Source organism: Pleurodeles waltl, chromosome 4_1 (genome assembly GCF_031143425.1).
Source record: "Pleurodeles waltl isolate 20211129_DDA chromosome 4_1, aPleWal1.hap1.20221129, whole genome shotgun sequence".
Lineage (NCBI taxonomy): Eukaryota > Metazoa > Chordata > Amphibia > Caudata > Salamandridae > Pleurodeles > Pleurodeles waltl.
The window spans coordinates 598784465-598809207 of record NC_090442.1 but is presented as its reverse complement, the minus strand read 5'-3'; the positions used below and the strand labels follow the sequence as shown (position 1 = coordinate 598809207).

Below are 24743 nucleotides of genomic sequence, written 5' to 3'. Positions count from 1 at the left end.
GTGCCAGGTCGCTAGGCCCCTCGGACATGGCTGGAACGTCAAGATATTTTCCTGGTTCTTCGGCACCCGGTGGAATTTCTAAATGCCAGGGCAGACTAATTCAGCCCATAGATGCTCATAGACCATGAATGGTGTCTGCACCTGGAGGTGGCCCATGGCCACTTTCAGGACTGGGGAGAATCTTGGGTAGATCTAGTCGCCATTGCCGAGAACTGACAATGTTAGCGCTTCTGCACGCTGGAGTTTCCAAAGCGTCTCTCACTCGGAAACGCATTCCAACTACACTGGAATACATGACTCCTGTGCACCGTCTTGCCAATACCTTTCCTCCCTCAAGTTTTGAAAAAGATAGGAATCAACTGGGCCCAAGTCATCCTAGTGGCTCTGACTGGGTGAGGAGAGTATTGTATCCAGGACTCATGAGCATTATTCATATGTCCTCCGATCAGACTTCCTTGTCGGGAGGATCGTCTGTCACAACAGAGGAGGGTTCTGCTCCCAAACCTGCACGCACTCCACCTTCATACTTGGACATTGAGCCCGACTGTTGTGGGTCTTCGATCTGCTTCCTGAAGCTTGTGACGTTGTCTTGACATCCAGGCATCCATCAAAAACACAGTGTATGCCTGCTGTTGGGACCAATTTCTGGCTTGGTGCACTGAGAAACACATTGACCCACTTTCTACACCCTTGCTTGAAGAAGTGCTTTTTGTTTTGTCTTTGCCCAGCAAAGCAGTGGAGAAGAGTATAGCAAGGTACATTGATAACAACAATAGTAATAGTTGTAATGGTTATAACACGAACTGTGCTGAAAAAGCTGTATTGACATTGGTCCATCTGCAAACAGCAGTATAAGAATCAAGCAAACAGATTGGGGGTTGAGGGGTAAATCTGGCGGGTGGGGGGTTGATAGAGTAGTGGAAGGGTAGGAGGGATAGCAACCATACCAACTGTCAGAGGATATGGCACCAATGGGATATTAATTGTTTTGTACCTATAAAATGTGTTCCTCCTTTGAACCCATGCACAGCTGCCCTCTTAGCCCTCTGACGATCAAGACAGGCTTCTTGGTGGCCCTCACATCGACCAGGAGGCTCAGCGAGCTACAGGCTCTTTCCATTCACCCTCTTTACACCAGCTTCTTCCCAGACAAAATAGTTCTTTGAACCCGTGCCTCCATTCTTCCGAAAGTGGTGACACTGTTTCACATTAGCCAAAGCTTCACGCTAGTAACTTTTCTTTTCCACCTCACCCCTCTAAAAAGGACGAGAGACTTCACCATGTAGGCCCTAAGATTGCTCTGACATTCTGTATTGACCGCACCAAAGAACATCGAGTGGGTGATCATTTCTTTGTAAGGTTTACTGGAACGAAGACTGGGAAAGCAGTGCAGAAATGGTCCATCTCCAGGTGCACTGTATTCTACATAAAGATCTGCTGCATATTAGCTAAGAAGCAGCCCCTGAGGCCTTGCAGGCTTATTCCAGCAAAGCCAAAGCTGTGTTTACTTTAGCTTGTGGAGTTGCTGTTCTTGTCATCTGTCAGGCTGCTACATGGGCAATCGTGCACACGTTTACCAAACACTACTGCCTTGTCAGTCTGGTCAGTTGTGACAAACACTTTGCCTGTTCAGACCTCCAGGATGTTTTGGTCTGAGTCAGTTCGCAGACCCTCCACTGGGGAGGGATTGCTTTGGTATCTATTCTAAGATGTGGAATCTTACAATGATAGTGGGTATTTACAGACTTATCACTTGGAATGTCAGGCGGATAGGCTCTTTTCAGAAACGCCGTAGGATTCTCTCCTACCTAAAGAGAGACAGGATTAGGAATGCATGTTTGCAGGAGACATAGCTATGTGACTTGGTGGGCAGCTCGATTGGCAAAGAAATGAAGAGGGCAGTTATACCATTCCTAATACTCTACCTACACTAGGGGCAAAGAAAATAAGAGGAGTCCAGCCAGTTGACTTCCTTAGAATGCCGTTATTATGAGGTAAGTGTGAGAACTCTAAACCGGAAGGCCTGGACTCTATGCCTCCCAATAGTAATAGTACTAAATTAGTTATAGGTGAGTTCCCACTTCAGAAATTACAAGTAGTAAGCCAGGGATAAGAAGAATGTGTGGTCATCGATGTTAGTGACATAAGTATTAAGGGCCATATGTACGAACACATTTTCCCATTGACACAGAATGGGAAAAACACTTTGCTACATCTGGCCCTAAGTACCTTAATTGTACGACCATCAAGCGATCCCTGCATCAGGACTTTCCGCCCTGCCACATCTGTGTCTGTATAAGTCAAGGACACGGGGAGGCCGGGTGCCTTCCAAATTAAGGTGCCCCAATAGTAATAGTACTAAATTAGTTATAGGTGAGTTCCCACTTCAGAAATTACAAATAGTAAGCCCAATGCTTGAATAATTGTTTAATGCATCAGAATGAAGAGTTCAGTTCCATAGGTATATAATCCAAATACCAAATGACAGTCTTAGAGTTGAAAATAGGTTCCAAAGGTCAACAAAGTCGTAGTCCAATCAAATAATAAAGCGATCAAACCAAAGTTGAGAAAGTAATTGAGTAGCGATATTTGAAGGAGGAACAGCCAACACGTGTTTCGCCCCTTTGGCGGGTAGGCGGGGGCTTTCTCAAGGCTGTGGAAGATATATGTGCAATATGAGTTACATGTCCAGCTAGAGTATTTCTAATATATAAGCATGCTATCCGTGCAGGTCATGCAGGGCCTGTTGTGCTCCCACGCAGTGAAATCTATAATTATAGAAATATGGTGCATAGAAGAATCCCCATTGTGAGCTGTGCTCAGGTTTAGGAAAAATCAAAAGAGAGGAGGAAAGAAGTACGAGAAAATAAGCAAGTGATTGTGGTCCTATTCATTAGGTGGAAAAACGAGTACATACTGGCACTCGCGTAATGATGATTCGTGCTCCAAAGAGATATATAAATCAACAGGTGTTATTAGACACATCCAATAAGAGATATTAGTGTGGCCAAGGTAAAAGACTCTAAAAGAATAATAACGTACCCCAATTCAGAGCTTAATTGCGAACTTCTGACACCAATTGTCACAATTTGTGAGCAAGGAATCTAGACATGAAAACAAGTTTTGGAAACTCTCATATACATTCAGTTTTAGCTGGATAGCACAGTGATGAAAAATACCCAGACATTGATGGTATTTAAAATCTCCCCCTTGAAGAACCATAGCACAACTAATGTCAAACAAAGCTGTTAAATTAGTTATCTAACCAAATAGGTAGACGGAAAATATCTTGATGTGACAGAGAGATATGAATAGTGTGATCGTAGTTCACTAAGCCGTAATGACAAGTAAATATGAGCAACATGCTCTCAATTGTGTAAACCTATTACTCATAAGAAAAATGCTCCCTGTCAAAATATACCACAAACGTATCTAGAGATCGATAATTTCGCTAAGTATAAGGATGCAAAGTTCTCAGTTAGTACATAATTAGCGAGTAGAGTGAGAATATTTTTACCTGTCGTTACGGTGAAAAAGAAAAAGAAAAAGCCTGTCGAACAATCCAATGAGAAATCTCAAGCGCGTCCTGCGATAAATCGTAAAGACGCCGTCTGGAAACGACGCGGTAATTATACCAAGGGCGTCCTTCCTCTGTCTCGAGTTTTACATATTGAACACTTAGTACTAAGTGTTCAATATGTAAATTGGGACTCAATAGATCAACCACACTGCACATTAATGACAAAGAAATAATGATCAAGGACTTCATAAATTGCGAGAGCAGAAATGTGGTATATTTGATTCTCTGCCCATGCCACAAGGCTTACATAGGCAGTACGATTCGCCCCCTAAAGCTTCGAATTCAAGAACACTTTCGGAACATTCTCAAACTGGAGAATAAGGCGCCTTTAGTGGAGCACTACAAAACATTCCATCATAATGAACGATTTTTCAAATTCAGTGGAATCCACCGAATTACATCGTCCCCACGGGGTGGTAACTTACAGTTACGACTACGACAAGAGGAAAGCAGGATGATCATTCAATATGATACAGTGAAGAATGGTTTGAATCAGGATTACGAATGGCACTATTGGCTATTGTAATTGTTGTATTGTTACAGTTGTTCTAATTAGCTGTAGTCTAAGTTCGTTGTTGACCTACCACCACTATTTTTTCTTCCTCTCCAAATTGCTGGCCATACTATGGGTTTTTCATTATTCTTTTATTACTCTTTATACTGTCGCTTATTCCTCTCCTTTTCTCAATTCTTGATCACCCTTAGATCATTTCCGCTTCCATATCCACCAATTTCCTATTTTTACTTATTGTTTCTATGTTTTAAAACCTCCTCTCAAACAATTCTTTTCATAACAATTACTTTCAAAAAGTGCTTCCCACTCTATCCGCTTCCCTCCTATTCTATAATAAAGTTCTTCCTCTGTTCTATCATATCTCTTTGAGGCATCAGTCCTCAGTAGTTGAATTATTTAAATTTCCCTCTCTCCCTCCTCTATCACCCACGTTACTGCTCAGTGGGACTCTTCCTGATCTACGGCCTTAAACCGTTTTCAATATGGCCGCCACAGTTTCATTGCATGCCGAATGCTGTGTCCCTCCTCTGTCTCGCTGAACTCGAGACAGAGGAAGGACGCCCTCTGTATAATTACCGCGTCGTTTCCAGACGGCGTCTTTACGATTTATCGCAGGACGCGCTTGAGATTTCTCATTGGATTGTTCGACAGGCTTTTTCTTTTTCTTTTTCACCGTAACGACAGGTAAAAATATTCTCACTCTACTCGCTAATTATGTACTAACTGAGAACTTTGCATCCTTATACTTAGCGAAATTATCGATCTCTAGATACGTTTGTGGTATATTTTGACAGGGAGCATTTTTCTTATGAGTAATAGGTTTACACAATTGAGAGCATGTTGCTCATATTTACTTGTCATTACGGCTTAGTGAACTACGATCACACTATTCATATCTCTCTGTCACATCAAGATATTTTCCGTCTACCTATTTGGTTAGATAACTAATTTAACAGCTTTGTTTGACATTAGTTGTGCTATGGTTCTTCAAGGGGGAGATTTTAAATACCATCAATGTCTGGGTATTTTTCATCACTGTGCTATCCAGCTAAAACTGAATGTATATGAGAGTTTCCAAAACTTGTTTTCATGTCTAGATTCCTTGCTCACAAATTGTGACAATTGGTGTCAGAAGTTCGCAATTTAGCTCTGAATTGGGGTACGTTATTATTCTTTTAGAGTCTTTTACCTTGGCCACACTAATATCTCTTATTGGATGTGTCTAATAACACCTGTTGATTTATATATCTCTTTGGAGCACGAATCATCATTACGCGAGTGCCAGTATGTACTCGTTTTTCCACCTAATGAATAGGACCACAATCACTTGCTTATTTTCTCGTACTTCTTTCCTCCTCTCTTTTGATTTTTCCTAAACCTGAGCACAGCTCACACTGGGGATTCTTCTATGCACCATATTTCTATAATTATAGATTTCACTGCGTGGGAGCACAACAGGCCCTGCATGACCTGCACGGATAGCATGCTTATATATTAGAAATACTCTAGCTGGACATGTAACTCATATTGCACATATATCTTCCACAGCCTTGAGAAAGCCCCCGCCTACCCGCCAAAGGGGCGAAACACGTGTTGGCTGTTCCTCCTTCAAATATCGCTACTCAATTACTTTCTCAACTTTGGTTTGATCGCTTTATTATTTGATTGGACTACGACTTTGTTGACCTTTGGAACCTATTTTCAACTCTAAGACTGTCATTTGGTATTTGGATTATATACCTATGGAACTGAACTCTTCGTTCTGATGCATTAAACAATTATTCAAGCATTGGGCTTACTATTTGTAATTTCTGAAGTGGGAACTCACCTATAACTAATTTAGTACTATTACTATTGGGGCACCTTAATTTGGAAGGCACCCGGCCTCCCCTTGTCCTTGACTTATACAGACACAGATGTGGCAGGGCGGAAAGTCCTGATGCAGGGATCGCTTGATGGTCGTACAATTAAGGTACTTAGGGCCAGATGTAGCAAAGTGTTTTTCCCATTCTGTGTCAATGGGAAAATGTGTTCGTACATATGGCCCTTAATACTTATGTCACTAACATCGATGACCACACATTCTTCTTATCCCTGGAGGATCTGATAGTGCAGGAGATAGGACCCCCTTTCCTTTGGCTAGGTGAATTTAACTGCGTACTGGACAATATGGGCCTGACTGATATCTGGAGGGAGTGAAACCCAACACTTAGGGCTTACACCTGTCACTCGCCCATGCACAATACATATTGCAGGCTAGGTAGAATTCTAGAAACAGGTATTGAGAGGCTGGGAGACCTGAAAATCACACCCCTGGGACGCTTCCTCTTGGTCCACTCTCCAGTGTGTTGTGAAATGTTATGGGGTGGCCCCCCCCTTCGGGATCCAAAGGGTAGGGAAACCCTGTCCTGCGCAGTATCTGAATACATGATGGCAAACTGGGGTTCCACAGCTCATAGTGCGACTGAGTGGGAAGCCATGATGACTGTTATAAGGTGGACATGCACAGGTCTAACATGTGGAGTCCGCAGGCATTTACAAACAGAGTCGCGCAGGGAGGAAATGCACTTAGCTGCACCGCAGGTGCAAGACCCACATCACACAAATGGACAGATCACTGTATGCAGGTGGTTGAAAAACATCTTGGGCAGGTTGGACAACTTTACACTTAAACAGTGCAGACTACTAAGGAGGGCATAGTGCACGCATTTAAGGTTCATTTGCAACTCGTGTACAGAGCGGACCCCAATGTTTCCCTGGTCCACTATGCTCCATTCTTGGAGAACTTGGACATCCCCAGATTGCCTGCATCAACAGTTGAGGAGCTGGGAGCTCCTTTGGACCTCCAGGAACTAAGGACAGTTGGGAAACTGCTTCCCCACATGAGGACCCCGGGACGGGAAGGGTTCCTCGAAGAATTTTATCAGGTGCACACAACGGAGTTCACGCAGCAATTATTGGAGGTATTCCTAGTGGCGCGCACGCTGGGTGTGCTCCCCCGTAACCATGAGAGAAGGAGAGATATGTATGATCCCAAAACCTGGGGGGGGATAAGACAAACCCAGCAGCATATCAGCCCATCACTATAATTAATTCTGATGTGAAAATACTGAGCCAAAATACTGGCATTCCGGCTTGCCCCTCACATTCCAACCTTAATTTATGAAGACCAATGTGGGTTTATTCCTGGCTGTATTACGGCTATGAACTTAAGACGACCGACTCATGTATTCCATGAAGTGTAGGAGTTAGATACTGAAGTGACGCTAATCTCTATCGACATAGAGAAAGCGTTGATATCATAGACTGGGGATATCTGTTGGAGGTCCTTAGAGTGGTGAAATTTGAACTGCACTGTAGGGAGTGGTTTAAGCTGCTATATACGGGCCCAATGGCTAGAATACGAGTGCGACAGCCCCGATCTGAGGGGTGGCAGATAGGGTGTGGGATGTGACAGGGATGCCACCTGTCCCCGCTCCTTTTTTTCTTAGTAATAAAGGTCTGGGATTTAAGAGCTTGGGGCATGCAGTTAGGACAAACACGTCATGTCATCTCCTTATATGCAGATGATGCACTGTTCTACGTCTCATCCCACCAGGTGGCAGTACCCGTGCGCCTAAAGATTTTAGACGACTTTGGAGACATTTCAGGGCTCCAGATTGATAGGACCAAGTCCCTGATGTTTCCCATGGCTTTGTTGTGTGGCGTCCCTGGAGAGCTCCTTCTGGATCTGGGCCTACATTGGGAATAGAACTCCTTCCTGTCTGGGTATCCCTGTGGCAGATACCCAAACTCAACAATTCCGCCCTGACATAGGTAGAGCAACGTCCTTGTTTGATGCCTCAATTGCATTCTGGAATACACTCCTCCTGTCCTTGATGTACAGACTTACTGTTTCTAAAATGGTGCTCCTCTCTACATGCTTGCATGTCCTCCAGAACTCAGTAAATCTCATCCCACAATGTACATTTAAGCACTTAAACTCTTTACTGAGATCTCTTCTTTGGGAGAATACACAGAGCAGGGTGGCGCTAACTACACTAAACAGACCATACGTGTTAGAGGGTCTGGAAGCCGTGCGCCTAGAACTATACTATTACGCAGCACACTTGCAACATGCTGTTAGGTGGCTGGACTCTGTCCCTAGCTGGGAAATGTGGCTGCGGACAGGACTGGTCGAGGATTCATCTTCTTGAATTACTAATGAAGGGGGGCAGCGTTGCAAACGACGCACCATACATAGTAAGGCAGATGGCTAGGTCCTGGCAGCGGTTTGTAACCACAGTGTTAAAATGGGCGTCATTTCATAGAAAACTCCCTATCTGGATCCCAGAATCGGTTGGGCAGATGATGGTCGATATGTCCTTCCGGCGTGGAGGGAAGGAGGGTGTGAACAAGTGGGGAGCCTGCACCCTGATTAATACTTTCAGATATGGCCAAGCTAGCCGCCCAGCCTCCTCTCCATCACATATGTTGGGGGTATTACTGACAGTGGGATCTAGCAGACACATGATCAGGCTCCTCTATAGAGCCATGCGCGTGGACACACAGGGGACCCACATGAGCCCTTGCTGCATGGGAACTCAACTTGGAAGCTCCGGTTGAGGAAGCTTACTGGGTACACATCGGTGAATTGACACAAACAGTCTCTAGCAACGCCCATTTTCAATTAATATATTTCCCTGCATAGGACGTACATGACCCCAAAGACTTAAACGGCATAACACGAGCAAGATCTGATACCTACCCTCTCTGTGGTGCAAAGGGAGCAAATTTCTTACACATGGCATGAAATGCAGAATGGTGTGCGCTACAGACCTACCTATAACCCTTAATCCTCAGTTCTGCCCTTTGGGTAATTATGCCCTAGGGGCCGTAAAATGACATACATTTGGACATCTAGCCATGGTCCTGGCACGACGTAGAGTTACCATTACGTGGATGTCGCAGCTCGCTTTAACAGTAGAGAGTTGGCGCAGGGGTGTAGCAGAGTGGTCCCTGGCTCTAGAAACTGGGATGACAAACTCAAAAAAACAGCCTCTTTAAAAATCTCAACAAATATATTCATAGAGTAACTTTTCTTCATTAAAATCATGAAAGATGAGGTCTGTCTTGTAAATTGTCAATTTGTGAGATACACCAGGGATTGAAGAAAGATCAGCAATTTTTTGATTGTTCTTTTTTATGTGGTGTCCTTTCGTCACTTGTGGTGCACTTCTTTCACCACTGCGTTCACTATTGTTTATCGAAGGAGATATTTTATGCCATGATAATGGTTCACAGCAATAAAAAAGTATGTGTTCTTATATAGTTGGGTTCTGGTTGTATTGTATCTAACTTAGATGCTTTTTATAGATTGATAACTGTCCACATTCAAACATTTTGGTTGATTACGTCAGTGGCAAGGCTTTCTGGCAAAGAGATAGTCACAAAAAGAAACTGATGCCAGCCTGCTTGGGAGGCACCAATATAGGCACGGCTCATGCCACATCCAAAGTAGACAACGCCTCAACGCCGGATCCATTCTGACTCCTGGGGAATAATATAAGTTATGGAGTCAGTTGCTAGGAAGTCTGTACCAGATAAGGCATTACTGAAGGTATGTAACTTGTTTGATAATAGATGTTATGTCAAAAAAGTTGTTTAAATTACATTCACTTACGTAATGCACTGTGGTGCATAAATGGATGTTTCCAAGTGGCATAAATGGATGTTTCCAAGTGGTGACCTTGTCACTACTCTATATTTTATAAGTTAGAGTGTCCAATTTACGTCAGTTGCTGGATTCTAAAAGATAGGTAGACGTGTAAATGCTACCTTTGGCCCATAACTGCAAAAAGTAGGCCGTTTTAGAGGTTTCTTTTGATTTATGATGGAATCACTTAACCACATTACAGTTATGTTTAGAGGCCAAAAGTGAAACTAAACATCTCTGACATGGGCACAGCGTACTATGATCCTGTTCAGTGAGTCTTGTAAAGATCCCTGTGCACCTCCCAGAATGCTTGAAAACAAACAGCAACATATCCAAAATGTCTGTTACATTGAATAAATAATTAGAGTAGAAAATATACCTTCTGTGTATAATTTTAATATAGCTGTGTGGTTGTTTCCCAGCAGACAAGTGTACTTAATACACTGCAGTCTGGTCTTAGAAAGCACTGGCTGCAGTTTGGTAGGTAGATTAATGGATCTGTTGAAGACGCTCTGTACTTGGAAGGGTTATTATTGTAATGCACACCACTTGATATTTATTTGCACAAAGAAAATGCACTATTGTCTTTGATGTAGTGTAACTAAAGCATGTTATTAGCACATATGAGTTTTTTGTTTTTTTGAAAACATTGGTAAAACCAATGTCACTCCTTGCCAATTACCTTTGTCTTTTTTGGGGGGAGGGGGCGTTTGGGTGGCCAGTGAACGCTTGTATTGCTTTTACCAATGCCTTTCTAGGTGGGGTGCAACCATTGGCAAATATATTGGCTTGGTGGGCCTCCAATTTAAAATGGTATTCTTTTACACTTGTACCATGTAAAGATGACGTTATGTGTTTGTATACGCCACGTTTCAACTCAGTGTGTTACCTATATTGTTAGGGAGCAATTTCTAGTAAAAATAGCACTTGAAGATGGCCATTCGGTGCTTTTACCGACAGCGAGAAAGCAATTGTATAAAAAAAAGTCATTTCAAGATGGAAGTCTGCTGCTAATGCTTTTGCAAATGTTTTTGTGGTACTGGAAGCGTGGAAAAAATTCCAAAGCTGTGGGGGGATTGAGGGTAAAAGCAAGGGCCTCAGAGCGGTGGTTGCAGCAGGGAGGTGGCAACAAGAAGCACATACATAAATTGACCAGAGAGTACAGGCTTGTGAGTAAGCAGTAAGAAGGTCAGAGGGGTTCATAATGGGAGGGGATTTTATACTACCACTAAAGGAGAGCAACAATGGGAGTGAAGATAGTCCCTCGATCCATGCAATTCAAGTACTTGCTGAAAGACAAAGAAGGCATGAGCTGAGAGAGCCAGTACCCTGTGGGCTATTCTAAGTTTTGATTGACGATATCTAAAGCCAGTGGCTGAAACAGGAAGAACATAATAAGCCAGCGACTGATTTGGGATGTTTCAAAGTTCTCTTTATTTACACATTAGAGTATATTTGATACAGCTGTAGGTGACACCCAAAAAAGATACAGTGAAAATAATTTGGCAAAACTGTGATTTGACTTAATGATCACCATCTAATACAGTGGTTCCCAACGTGTGGTCCGGGGACCCCTGGGGGTCCACGAAGCCTCCTCAGGGGGTCCGTGACCTCTTAGAACATTTAATAAAATTAACATATTAGGTCTCCCGCTTTCTGTAATGGCTCATTGGGGTGGTTCTCGGATTCCAATAATGATTCAGTGGGGGTCCCGGAGTTCCAGTACTGTGAGGGTCCACAGAAGTCAAAAGGGTGGGAACCACTGATCTGATACGTTGCTGTCTGTGGCCATTTGCTCCTTGCATCTTCTGCCATAGGACATTCCTCTGTTGTCCCACCTTCAGAGTCCATTAGCCTGTTTTGAGGATTGCTAAATTTATGGTGCTTATACATGGGAAGGAGTCCTACGTGCCCCTGGCCTGGGCTGCAGTCCTTTGACTGATTTTCTTAGAAATGATTGGGAGATTACCAATCAAACAGGCCCCAGTACCATTCTCAGCTGTGGCCTCCCAGTATCAGCAAAGTGGCCCTTGTTGCAGGGATTGAGGCCTGCTGCTTTATTCTTACTCAGGATGTGTGAGCCTCTTTCTTGGCCACAAGTGCTTCCTGTGTGCCTGAGGCTGCCCTAATGGCACCATCCGGTTGGAGGGTCCCCTCAATGCTTGCTAGTTTTAACATATGGCTGCGGTGCCACTAGAGCCTCCCACAGCGTCATACATCGTTCTCTGAAGGTTGACCCTGCCTGTTCCCATCTCTGAGAGAGAGGGTCCACTGCACACTGGTCCTTCACACAGCACCCCTTGTCTGCACTCCAGGCTGCTATCAGGCCGTACTCTCCACTGCATGGACCCAAGACAGTGGCTGTGCTGCATGGAAGCGTGTTTGGTCTTTAGAGTATTGATCTGTTTAGTTCAGAATCGCTGGCTCCATAACAGTTCTTGGGCCGACAAGGACTTAATGACTCCTCAGTACTGGGTGACCTAGAGTGACATTGAAAAAGGTAGGTTGTGTCATTTTCATAGGTAAATGGGAAGGAGCAGAGTAGAGGTCAACAGAGTAACTTGCTGCTTCATGCTCTTTCAAGCCATGCCTCTTCCTACGTTTGTTTTTTTGAATATTTTTAATTACAAAAGGCTGGTAAGACAGCTACAATTGTCTTTAGGCCACATCTAATTAAGCCTAGATTTGAAAAAAGGAGAAGATTTTAATCTGACTTGCACTGTAGATTATTAATTTTAAATGGGATATAGACAAAAATATCAAATCTTTCGATGATGCCTACTGGTCCCCACTAAACTATGTGAAATTAATAAATTCATGGTAATTTTATATAATTAGATCGTTTTGTATAGATGAGAATCGTTTGTAGGTAGGACAACTAGAATTAAAAAAGTACAGACATATGACTAATAGTAAAATATGATGAGGATAATGGTGCCGATGGATGGTAAGAAAAATAGGGCGTTGTCATAGATTGAAAAATGGCAACGAATTATTTCATATGCGCCTGGCTCCCTTAATTTACCATCAATAAGTCTGAATAGTCTGTATCAGTACATACAAGATTAAGAAGTATGCTGCTACACATTTCTTTGTTCGGCCTGGTGTTGGGGACAGTTTTTCCTCTGTTTCTTTACAATGACAGGTAGTGGTCGATCACCTTTCTATTTCCAGAAGTTATACTAAGGAAACAAATGCTCACGAGCTTAAACCTAACCTATCTAATGGCATTATGGGAAAAATATGAAGCGTTGTCTGCATGGCATATCAAATACATATAAGTATTTCAGTTGTATTTAGCCAGATGCATGAATACGCAAATAATCTTGCAAATGTTCCAAAACTTGTTTTCCATTTATTTTTCTTCAGGCGCTGCTAATGAAGATTGACGCATTTCATTATATTCAGCTTGGAACCGTTTACAAGTAGGCAAAGAATGTTATTTAATCCCTTCTGTAGAGAACCCAGTCTTCGGGTTGCCATTCAGTAATCACTTGCAGCACATTCCAGAATAAACTATGGTGGGTTGAAGCCTACATAAACCCTGACATCTCACCACTCAAAAATCCATAAAGAGCACTGACAGTGTCCATAGGTTAAAGTGTGTATAGCAGAGTCCAATTATGTGTTCTGATTTTGGTGAAGGGACTCTTGGGAAACTATTTTAAAACACAGTTATCACATTTAGTGGATGCAAGCCACAGGTTTGGATGTTTTTCTGTTTGTAATATATTTTTCTGTATAGTATTTTATAGAGTGTGGCTTGCTTCTAGTATTCGTTTTCTGCAGATTGCACGGTAGCTGTGTATCCTTCTAAACATGAGAAGAGACTTACATTTACAGTAGCTCTAAGGAGTTTGCCACCCTTTTAACTTATTTCGTTTTGTTTTTCGGTTAGGGAAACCCAATTTCTTATGATTGACAAGCTAAGGGGTATAATCGGAGACACTTTTTTGAATACACAGCTGCATGGAGTGTGCAGCCTGGATGTTATTTAGGGGTCGCAGTTGAGACCCCCTGGGTTTCCCCTTGTGACCCCTGGCACTGGACCCCTGAAAGTGACAAAATCAGTGCCACAAAAACATAGGCAGCTCGTGCTTATGGATGGGCGTTGGAGCTCTACTTTCCTTGTTTTTTTTCAACTATTTATTACACTAATAGTAAATAATGCTACATTATTCACTATTAGTGTAATAAAGAATGGATTACAATTAGCTGGAATATGACTGTCCCTGAAATCTGAGGTGAGTAAAAAAAAAAAAATGCTTTTAATCGTATGTTGTGTGCGTCCTTCTGGGTGAGAGTGTGTTTATGTGAGTGACAGTGTTTGTAAGTGTGAATGTGTGTTTATATGTAAGCGCGTGTGTGAGTGAAAGTAAAAGGTCAAATGGCATGTGATGTCACTTCCGCTACCCCTGGCATTTTGGTGAAGGAAAAATTTCCTAGCTAATGAGAAGGAAAGTTTCTGTTCAATCAAAGACCAGGAGATGAGGATTATGCATGACTTTCTTCACTTTATTAATACAGCAGATACAAAGAACAAAAGAAAAAATAAAGACTATGGCCCTCATTTTGACTTTGGCGGTCAATTTGTCAAACCCGCCACTAGACTGCCAGTGCTTGCAGTCTGCAGACCGCCATACTACGACTGCTGGCAGCCGTCTGCCATACTTGTGGTGAAAAGTCCCCAGCAGTCGTGCTGGTGGTCAGCGGTGCAGAGGCGGATGCATCGCCAGGGCCGCCACGCAGCAGGACTCCGCCTGCCATATTACAATATTCCATTCCATTCCAAACTTCCATGTGGTCTATCCACCACTGGAGTTCTGTTTTTGCTTCTGGAGCTATGGAGATTATTTCTGAGTAAGTTGACCCTTTCGAGATAAGACCCTTTTAGTCTCTGCAATGTATGGTAATGTAGGGGACCTGGAAGATGGCCTGAATTGAAGAGGATAGAAGTCCCATTATCCTTTCTAATTGGCTGAGATAAATCTTGTCCCTTCTGAGAACCTTCTTGAGTTCTTTCCGAATCTTGAAAAGTTTCGATAATGGAAGGCTGAGTGATGCCGTGACTGAGTTTGAGAAATCCCAGCAAGACAATCTATTGGGTTGAAATTATATTCCGACTTTGATTTGTTGATGACAAAGACGAGATTTTGGAGGAGCGCAGAAGTTGTGTTCAGATTGTATCTGAGCTAAGGATTGATCCATCAGAAGAATGTCGTCCAGATAAATGATCATCCTTATTCCCCTGGTACGAAGGATGTCTACTACTGGACATAGGAGTTTGGTGAAACACCAAGGGGCTGAGGATAGCCTTCCATCTTGAAGTGATGATAAATTATCCACTCTTTGAATTCTCTCAAGTTTATGACAGGGCAAAAGCCTTTGTCTTTTTTCTCTACTAGAAATATGTTGCTCAAAAAAACGTTTGGTTGAAGTACTGATCTGCAAATGACTCTTTTTCTGTAGAAGTTCCTCCACTTCTAAATCCATACGTTTTGTGTCATGTGTTGAGAACACTAAAGGTCTGAGGCAAGTTTGTTGGATTGGAGTTCCATAAAACTCTGAAAACTCCATACTGATTGAAGGAACCATGGATCCGTTGTTATCGTTTCCCAGTTGTGAGCCAATCTTAGAAGTCTTCACCCAAGATTTTGAGGGGAAGAAGGGATAATGCTTACCAGAATTTCCTCCTGGTGCATTAGCTCCTCCTCTGATGCAGTAGAATTTGCCTCTGTCAGAACTGCTAGAGGGGATAGAAGGTTCTGTGATAACCATTATTCCAGCTGTTGTTCCGTTTGGGATATCCTCTGGAGGGGCCTTGATGGTAAAAATGGCCGGAGGAGCAACCCCTTCCTCGTTTGGCCCCAGCAAAAACCTGGGGAAAATCTTTTTGACAGACGTTTGGGTCTTGTCTAAGGCAAAGAAGGTTACTAGACACTTCCCTAGTTCCTTAACAAAAGGATCCCCAAAGAGGATGCCCTGATCTATAGCTCCCACTTCTGATGTTGTCAGTTCGCCTAGTTTGTGGTCTATTTTAATGAGAAGGGATCTCCTGCATTCTGCCACCAAAGTGCAGTTATCATTCCCCAAGAGGCACATGGCCCTTTGTGCCCAACTGGCGGTAACTTCAATGGATAACGGATTTCCAGATTGTTTAGTCTGTTCAGCCAACTGAATGATCAGAGTTAGAGGGCCAACAACATCTAAATGTTTATCCTGACAACTCCTCCAGGATCTATCAGTTCCCTTTTTTGGATCCTTAATATATTAGCTAAAGAAGGCACATAACTTAGGATCAATGTCAAGTGCAAATGCCACTTTGCCAGGAAGGGAAGGTGTGGGACATTCTGCCCTAAGTTTCGCCCTGTCATCTTTTTTCCAAAGGTTGGTGAATTGTATTGTCCACGTAGTCAGCCACTTTAGGTTCAGGAACTCATTCAGAGGATCTGGGATGATAAATATCAGAAGAGTTAAATATGTCAGAGTGGCCCATGTCTTCATCTGCAGAATCATGGCAAGCAGAGTTAGGGTGCCAAGGTCTACTCATTTGTTGGTCCTCATCAGAGGAAAATGGGACATCTGATACACCTTCACCTCCATGGGGGACCCAAAGAAAGGGTCTAGTTTTTTTGCGTCATAGTCACTCATCTCACTGGGTTGGTCTTCCTCCCGGTAGGGCAAATGTTTAAGCGTGCGCACACTCTTATGGAAGGTCTCGGTACGTTTATCAAAACCTTCCAGGTGTCCTGCGTCACGCTTAATGGCCTTCTTTCCCCCAATTTAATACCACTAGGGACTGGTTTAGGGTGAACAGGCTTGCTAAAACCCCCTGGAATGCTCTTAGCGAGCCTAACAATTTGTTCCCGAAGAGTCGCCAGCGCATTAGAAATGGCGATGAAAAGCGCTTGCTTCACCTCTTGTTGCCATTATCATGGTCCATATTAGGAGGGTGAGAGCACAGACTTATTAACATTAATACTTTACCACTAATAAGATAAACATTTCACCCAATATAAATATGTATGGGTAGCCCCCTTGATGGTGCTCTTTTAAATAAGATTTTTTAGAAATATAAACACCACAAGGTGGTGCTATTACATTAGAGAAAAGCATACAAATACATATAAGCAAAAAGGTGGCTGTGTAAAGAAGAGAGCACACTTTCCAAATATAAGCTACTGTTTGTTTACAGAGTCCTTGATGACGCAGAACGATGAGGGGGGTGCTCGAAGTGGTATGCACCCAGCCACAGAGTGCGAAAACTGTCACCACAAAAAAGGGTTACAGTTATGATATGCAAAGAAGGAAAACCACGGCACATCCCAAGAGGTTATAATATTCCAGTTTATTCCTCGTAATGTCTTTAGATTAAACAATGGCCTGTGGCCCAAGGTGACATCTTGGAGCCAGAATCAAAAGATGACAACAGAGATCCTTTTCAAATGAACAGCAGCCCAAATAGACAACAGCCGACACGTGTTTCGTCTGGGTAGACTTTATCAAGGCTGTGGATGTACAACAGGGAAATAGAGTATCAGCTACTGGAAAACAATTTAAATGAGAAAAGATGTGTTTGTTACCAAAGGAAAAAGCAATTAATTAAATTAAGAGAAGGGAAGCCCGATTGTTAGCCACAAAAGCGTGGCCCGAATAGAGAGATGGCGTTACTACTCTCCATATTCATTTAGGATGTAGGTCACCAAAAGAGTGTGAGAAAATAAAAGTGATCTGAAATAGATGTGTCATAGATGAAGTGAAGAAGGAAAAACCAGAACCAGGAAATGAAAAATGTTTTTTTTGGGGAAACAATCAAGAAAAGTGAAGAGGGAACAACAACAACACACACACCCATAGTATTCTGGTGATGCCAAAAAGTAAAGGAAGAACCATGTGTTAGAATAGACGTGTGTCCTAGATGTTGAACCACCAAAGGGAAGACATGCACCATTGGAAACATCAGTGTTTTGTGCAGGAAAAGAGAGATATGGTGGATTGACTGATCCAATAATCAAAAAAACATACCTATAATGAAGATAAGTAGCTCAATGTTCCAAAGTACCAGAGACAAATTGATGTCTTATGTTTAGAGAAAGAGGTCGAGTAAGAAAAGGCTTGAGGACCGTGGTAAGCCTGTATAGTGAGAAAAAGGGCAAAGGAACCTGGTAAGGGCGGTCCGTGACATATATGTTGACTCTCTCATATTAGTTATTTAAAAATAGCATGGACTAGTAGGAACATCGTTATTTAAAGTGTACTATTATGAAAAGAATGACGTGGTGATCGTAACCGGTAAGGTTTATGTATAGATCGCCAGAGTAAAAAATATATATATATATAGTTGATGCAGAGATTATGCGAGACCGAAATGCGGTAAACAAAGATAAGTGGAGTACCCATTGTTCAAGAGAGTGGCATTTGCATACAACCCAATGTGTCGTAGACTATATGTAATGTTTAGGATAATTTTGCAGGCGATGTATAGCATCCGTGAAACTCCCTTGGAGTCGCCGGGCTAGATCGTTAATGGAAGTAAATACTTAAGGCCATCGCCGGTGATGTGAAAAATCCACAGAAACCCCATAAAAAACCCGGACTAACGCACTGCACTATCAGTTTACATGTGCCCATACCTCAAATAACTCAAAGCGTTTCCCTCCGCGTTGTGTTGACGGCGCTGCAAATGGTAATTGTGCGCCGGTGGTGGACTCCCTCTATTTGAAGCCGAATTCGGAGTGAAAATAAAGAAGGGACTACTAAGCTGGAGCTGGAGCCAAATTGAGATGGAAAACGGGCGCCATATTGGAATGTCAATGAAGGCGGTAAAGCACAAGAAGAGAGAAGTATATGTGAGACACCCACTAAATAGTAGAAAAGAAGAAGAATATGGAGAGTTGTTATGAAGTATAATGTCGTGTGGGATCTGTTATTAGTAAGAGAGGAAGCACAGAGACCAAAAATTAACGAGCATGTAACAATGAGGTTATCTATAGGTAAGTGTGTTTGTAAATTAACGGACGCTAGTACATGGTGAAATAAACCAGTAGTGTGGAGAAGTACATCCATGTAAAATGCAGGAATTATGCTAGAAGACAAAGTGGTTGCAGTACATCAGAGGCCAATAAACAATATAGAAATGGCCAAGAAACAACATTGCATGCTAAATCATGAAATCGAGAGGGATGGAAGGGGCAATCCCATATTATTGCATGTAACAAGTGTTTTCAAATTATCATAAGTGCTGTACATGAAAGGGTGATACAAAAATTAACAAACGCTAGAACATAATGTAATTGACCACCATGTACATGCAGGGATAATACATGAAGAAAAAATATTTACAATACATCAGAGATCAGTGAACATATAGAAGTTGCCAAAACACATATGTGCACTGCGTCATGAAATCGAGAGGGATGGAGGGGATAATCCGATGTCATTGCATATAACATATGTATTAAAATATCATGAGTACTGTACATGGAAGGGTGATGCAGATAGTAAGGGCAGATTTGGAGATGCCGAAAATACTAAAGAAAGACATGTAAGTCTTTGTCCGAGTTTAAACCCATCTCCACTGCTCGCAATTTTATAATCCATCTACTCTCCAATTGCCTTAGCTGAAGAGTTTTATTGCCACCCCTAGGGCAGCCGCCCAGGGTGGCGATTCCAAAAGTCTGCACATTTAGCCTCTCTTGTAATGGGTGTTTCTTGTTGAAATGAGCTGCAAGGGGGTAATCAGTGTTGTTGTTTCTGATTGCCCTGATGTGCTCCTGTAATCTTTCCTTGAATGGTCTAATGGTGCTCCCAACGTATATCTTCTTGCATGTGCAGATGATACAATATACAATGTATTTAGTGTTACAGTTCATGAACTGTTTGATAGTATATGTAACATCCGTGTTATGCATGAACTGTTTAGTTTTGTCCTGTATATAGTCACAGATATTGACGTACTGCAACCACTTTGTCTTCTAGCATAATTCCTGCATTTTACATGGATGTACTTCTCCACACTACTGGTTTATTTCACCATGTACTAGCGTCCGTTAATTTACAAACACACTTACTTATAGATAACCTCATTGTTACATGCTCGTTAATTTTTGGTCTCTGTGCTTCCTCTCTTACTAATAACAGATCCCACACGACATTATACTTCATAACAACTCTCCATATTCTTCTTCTTTTCTACTATTTAGTGGGTGTCTCACATATACTTCTCTCTTCTTGTGCTTTACCGCCTTCATTGACATTCCAATATGGCGCCCGTTTTCCATCTCAATTTGGCTCCAGCTCCAGCTTAGTAGTCCCTTCTTTATTTTCACTCCGAATTCGGCTTCAAATAGAGGGAGTCCACCACCGGCGCACAATTACCATTTGCAGCGCCGTCAACACAACGCGGAGGGAAACGCTTTGAGTTATTTGAGGTATGGGCACATATAAACTGATAGTGCAGTGCGTTAGTCCGGGTTTTTTTATGGGGTTTCTGTGGATTTTTCACATCACCGGCGATGGCCTTAAGTATTTACTTCCATTAACGATCTAGCCCGGCGACTCCAAGGGAGTTTCACGGATGCTATACATCGCCTGCAAAATTATCCTAAACATTACATATAGTCTACGACACATTGGGTTGTACGCAAACGCCACTCTCTTGAACAATGCGTACTCCACTTATCTTTGTTTACCGCATTTCGGTCTCCCATAATCTCTGCATCAACTATATATATATATATATATTTTTTACTCTGGCGATCTATACATAAACCTTACCGGTTACGATCACCACGTCATTCTTTTCATAATAGTACACTTTAAATAACGATGTTCCTACTAGTCCATGCTATTTTTAAATAACTAATATGAGAGAGTCAACATATATGTCACGGACCGCCCTTACCAGGTTCCTTTGCCCTTTTTCTCACTATACAGGCTTACCACGGTCCTCAAGCCTTTTCTTACTCGACCTCTTTCTCTAAACATAAGACATCAATTTGTCTCTGGTACTTTGGAACATTGAGCTACTTATCTTCATTATAGGTATGTTTTTTTGATTATTGGATCAGTCAATCCACCATATCTCTCTTTTCCTGCACAAAACACTGATGTTTCCAACGGTGCATGTCTTCCCTTTGGTGGTTCAACATCTAGGACACACGTCTATTCTAACACATGGTTCTTCCTTTACTTTTTGGCATCACCAGAATACTATGGGTGTGTGTGTTGTTGTTGTTCCCTCTTCACTTTTCTTGATTGTTTCCCCCAAAAAAACATTTTTCATTTCCTGGTTCTGGTTTTTCCTTCTTCACTTCATCTATGACACATCTATTTCAGATCACTTTTATTTTCTCATACTCTTTTGGTGACCTACATCCTAAATGAATATGGAGAGTAGTAACGCCATCTCTCTATTCGGGCCACGCTTTTGTGGCTAACAATCGGGCTTCCCTTCTCTTAATTTAATTAATTGCCTTTTCCTTTGGTAACAAACACATCTTTTCTCATTTAAATTGTTTTCCAGTAGCTGATACTCTATTTCCCTGTTGTACATCCACAGCCTTGATAAAGTCTACCCAGACGAAACACGTGTCGGCTGTTGTCTATTTGGGCTGCTGTTCATTTGAAAAGGATCTCTGTTGTCATCTTTTGATTCTGGCTCCAAGATGTCACCTTGGGCCACAGGCCATTGTTTCATCTAAAGACATTACGAGGAATAAACTGGAATATTATAACCTCTTGGGATGTGCCGTGGTTTTCCTTCTTTACATTAGAGAAAAGCACCGAAAACTGTGTTAAAAGTGAGGGCTGGCCCGGGGAAGTGATGCTCTTGAAAGGAATTCAGGAATTTCCTGATAGGGCTTACCCAAAATGCACATAGGAGTCAGCTGAAGTGCTCACACGAAGCCACTTCAGAGACTGCTGACGCACCTGACAGGACGTTGAGCGGCGTTCATGAGTGCCCTTGCAGGACCTGTGAGAAAAATAACAAACAAGTGCTTGGGCAAAAGCCTACTGCGCTAGTAACCTAAAATAGATTTACAGTATGCAAACAATATTAGTGCATAAAAACGCTATTCCCACAGTTAAGAGTACATCACAAAATGGGGATAGTTAGTGAAGGAAATTAACTTAAGTGACGAACAGTGAAGAAAGAGGAACAGGAAGGGACGTCTTACCTGTTTATATGGTGGACTGTGTTGTGATTGGACTACGTTTGGACTCTGATACCATGGGTCTCATGGGACATGCAGTCTTTATTTTTTCTTTTGTCTTTGAATCTGCTGTATGAATAAACTGAAGAAAGTCATGCATAATCCTCAAATCCGGTCCTGACATAGAATTGATGTTCATGGTGTGCAGTAGGTTAAAAACAAAGCTCCAGCACCAGAACAGAAAGAACCATCCCTTCTGAAAATGTGGGAGGTTGAGAGTATTTCAACCAGAAAAACGGTACACACAGGAAACATATTTTCACTTTTTTCCCACTCGCCATACAAGACCTTCAACTCATGTGAAAAACAGCAGGAACTGCAGCATTGTGCCGTTGAAAAAAGATGGCAGTTCTTCACATCATTGCTTCCTGCTAGAGGTGCTCAAGCAGTGCTTAATTTGTAAATAAAAAGGGGCTGGTGCTCAGAGCTCTCCTCCAAAGCTCGCGGCTGCTGCAATTAAAAGTGCGAGCACATAATACTGAGGCAGGGTAATCCTAAAGCCATCTCCGGACTCTTTAATGCATTTAAAGCCACTCCTTGCCCCTTCAGCTCCCTCTTGCAGCTTCCTGCTTTTCCCCTTTCTGAAGCTTTTTCGTTTTTCTCTTCCTCCATCTTTCCCACGTGTATTTTGCTCGCAGTAAATGCTTGAGACAGAAAACTAAGCACCGGCCCTCAGAAATAAGTGCCGGTGCTCAGCCCCGGAAACAACAAGCACAAATTAAGCACTGTGCTCAAGCCACAAAATCAGTCGATCCATGAAAATAATTAAAACTCGAATACAGAAAAATAACTGGCCCATACGCGTCGCTGCAGTGACATAAAAAACATTTTCTTTCATTGCAATGCAGTGAAAGACTCTATGTGCTCGCTTGAAATATGCGCATTTTAAAATGTGTAAAGTACAGCGCTCTGTATTTACAGCTTTCATAACCCCCAGAATAACACAGCAGCAGCAGAGACATAAAAGCCACCAGACACCCCCGCTCCTGCCGTACACACACAGTGAAGAACACACGTGTCCAGAGAAGACATACAATGATCAGTTATTAATTATTGCATGGCTGCTCCTGCTCCCCGCAGCAGAATAATGGGTGTAGGCCATCTTTGGGGCTGGAGTGCGGGTGAAGCCAAGAGACATTCTGCTGGGTATTTAAAAATGCACTCTGATACCAAAAGCATATCTTCAAAGAATTCATGACATTAGAAAGAAGTTTCTAGATGCCAAACACGCACCGTTGTTCAAAGCTTCTCCATGCCCCAAGTACAGCAATGCAGTGACACCGACAATAATGTCTACAGCTGTTTAATTAGCCGCCAGCAACACAAAAGAAATCTCACAGCTTTTTCAGACTGCAGCTGGCTGCCAAAGTATTGGTTGGACTATTAACATTTACCTGAAGAAAATGAAAGCATCTCTCATTAACACAAGGGAAGACTAATCAGTGCATAGCGGCACTTGGGCCCAAAGCTGGACAAGGGAGTAAACAATATGGGTAAGCAGAACTGCACGGAGTTTTTATTTACCTCTGCGGAATTCCACAGAGTACAGCTCCGCGAGTTCCACCCCACCGTAAAGGCAGAGCAAAATTAATCCATAATTTTATGCGTTTATCTCGCTCTGTATGATTACAAGCAGTGCTTTAAATGGAAAAATAGAAGTGCAGGTACTCTGTACCAGAGTACCTGCTTGTTTCTGAGAAGTGCCGGTACTCTCCAATTAAAAGTATTACGTTTTTCTTGAGATATGCCGGTACTCTCCCTCGCAAAATAAAGAAGTGCCGGTACTCAGTACCGGAGAGTACCGGCCCATTTAAAGCACTGATTACAAGTCTTTCTACCATCAGATAAATCACATAAAAAACAGCCTTGTGCAGAAACATTTGGATTTATTGAGCTGTAAAATCACAAGCTGTATTTTGAGTTGTAGACTTCTGAGGAATTACCACCTAAATTTACCTTCAGTCGAGAGCAGGCAAATTTACCTTCAGCCAAGTGCAGGTGCTAATCCTTGTCCAAGGGGAGGTTTACGTTTAAAATGAAAAATCACTGACTAGTAGCAACCAAACTTTATCCATGTAGCAAGTATAATGTGAAGAATGTGCAAAACCTACCATTTCATTTTTTTTTTTTAAATTTAAAAACCTAGATATGGCACCCTACTGAAAGACCTGCGCATATCTGAAAAATAAAATACAATTTTACCTTCAGCAAACGTCTATTAACAAGACACAAAGTACCTTATCCTTCCCACACATTCACTACCCACAAAAGTAAAATTATTGTAATGAAATGTTTCTGGTGTGTAATTGTTCTTATTCCCGCCTATAATATTCAACACCAATTGAAACATTTAATAAACCTTCCCCTTGTAAAAACATTAACTCACATTTGTATATCAATAATACATCACTTATAACCTCTCATTTTTAATGACACTTAGGTGCACTTTTTTTTTTACTGGAGTACTTTATTGTTCTTGAACATTTGCCACATGGGAAGACCTTATGTGAGGCCTGATGGGGAGACTTGTGGAGCTGTTAACAATGTAGAGTGTTGGGCTAAGGGGCTGCTCGTACCGCTGCTTGGAGAACATATCTCTGTACCTGGCAAGTGTTGCAAGTCCCTGTAGAAGGGCACTGGTTCGTGCTTCATGTTAACGTGATATGCCCACATGTCCACTGGCAAAAGGTACGTTGATTAACCCTTTGTTCAGCAAGATCAACCAAACATGGTCTTTGA

The 24743-nt window shown here is 42.2% G+C and overlaps 1 protein-coding gene across 2 annotated transcripts in view; it reads left to right on the top strand.

Moving 5' to 3' along the window:
• NT5DC3 (5'-nucleotidase domain containing 3) overlaps positions 1–24743 on the top strand; it is a 390067-nt gene that overhangs the window by 129623 nt on the left and 235701 nt on the right. For both annotated transcript variants that reach the window (XM_069228992.1, XM_069228993.1), the window contains exon 4: positions 13159–13214. In XM_069228992.1, the coding sequence (XP_069085093.1) occupies positions 13159–13214 (56 nt within the window). The remainder of the gene's footprint in view (positions 1–13158; positions 13215–24743) is intronic.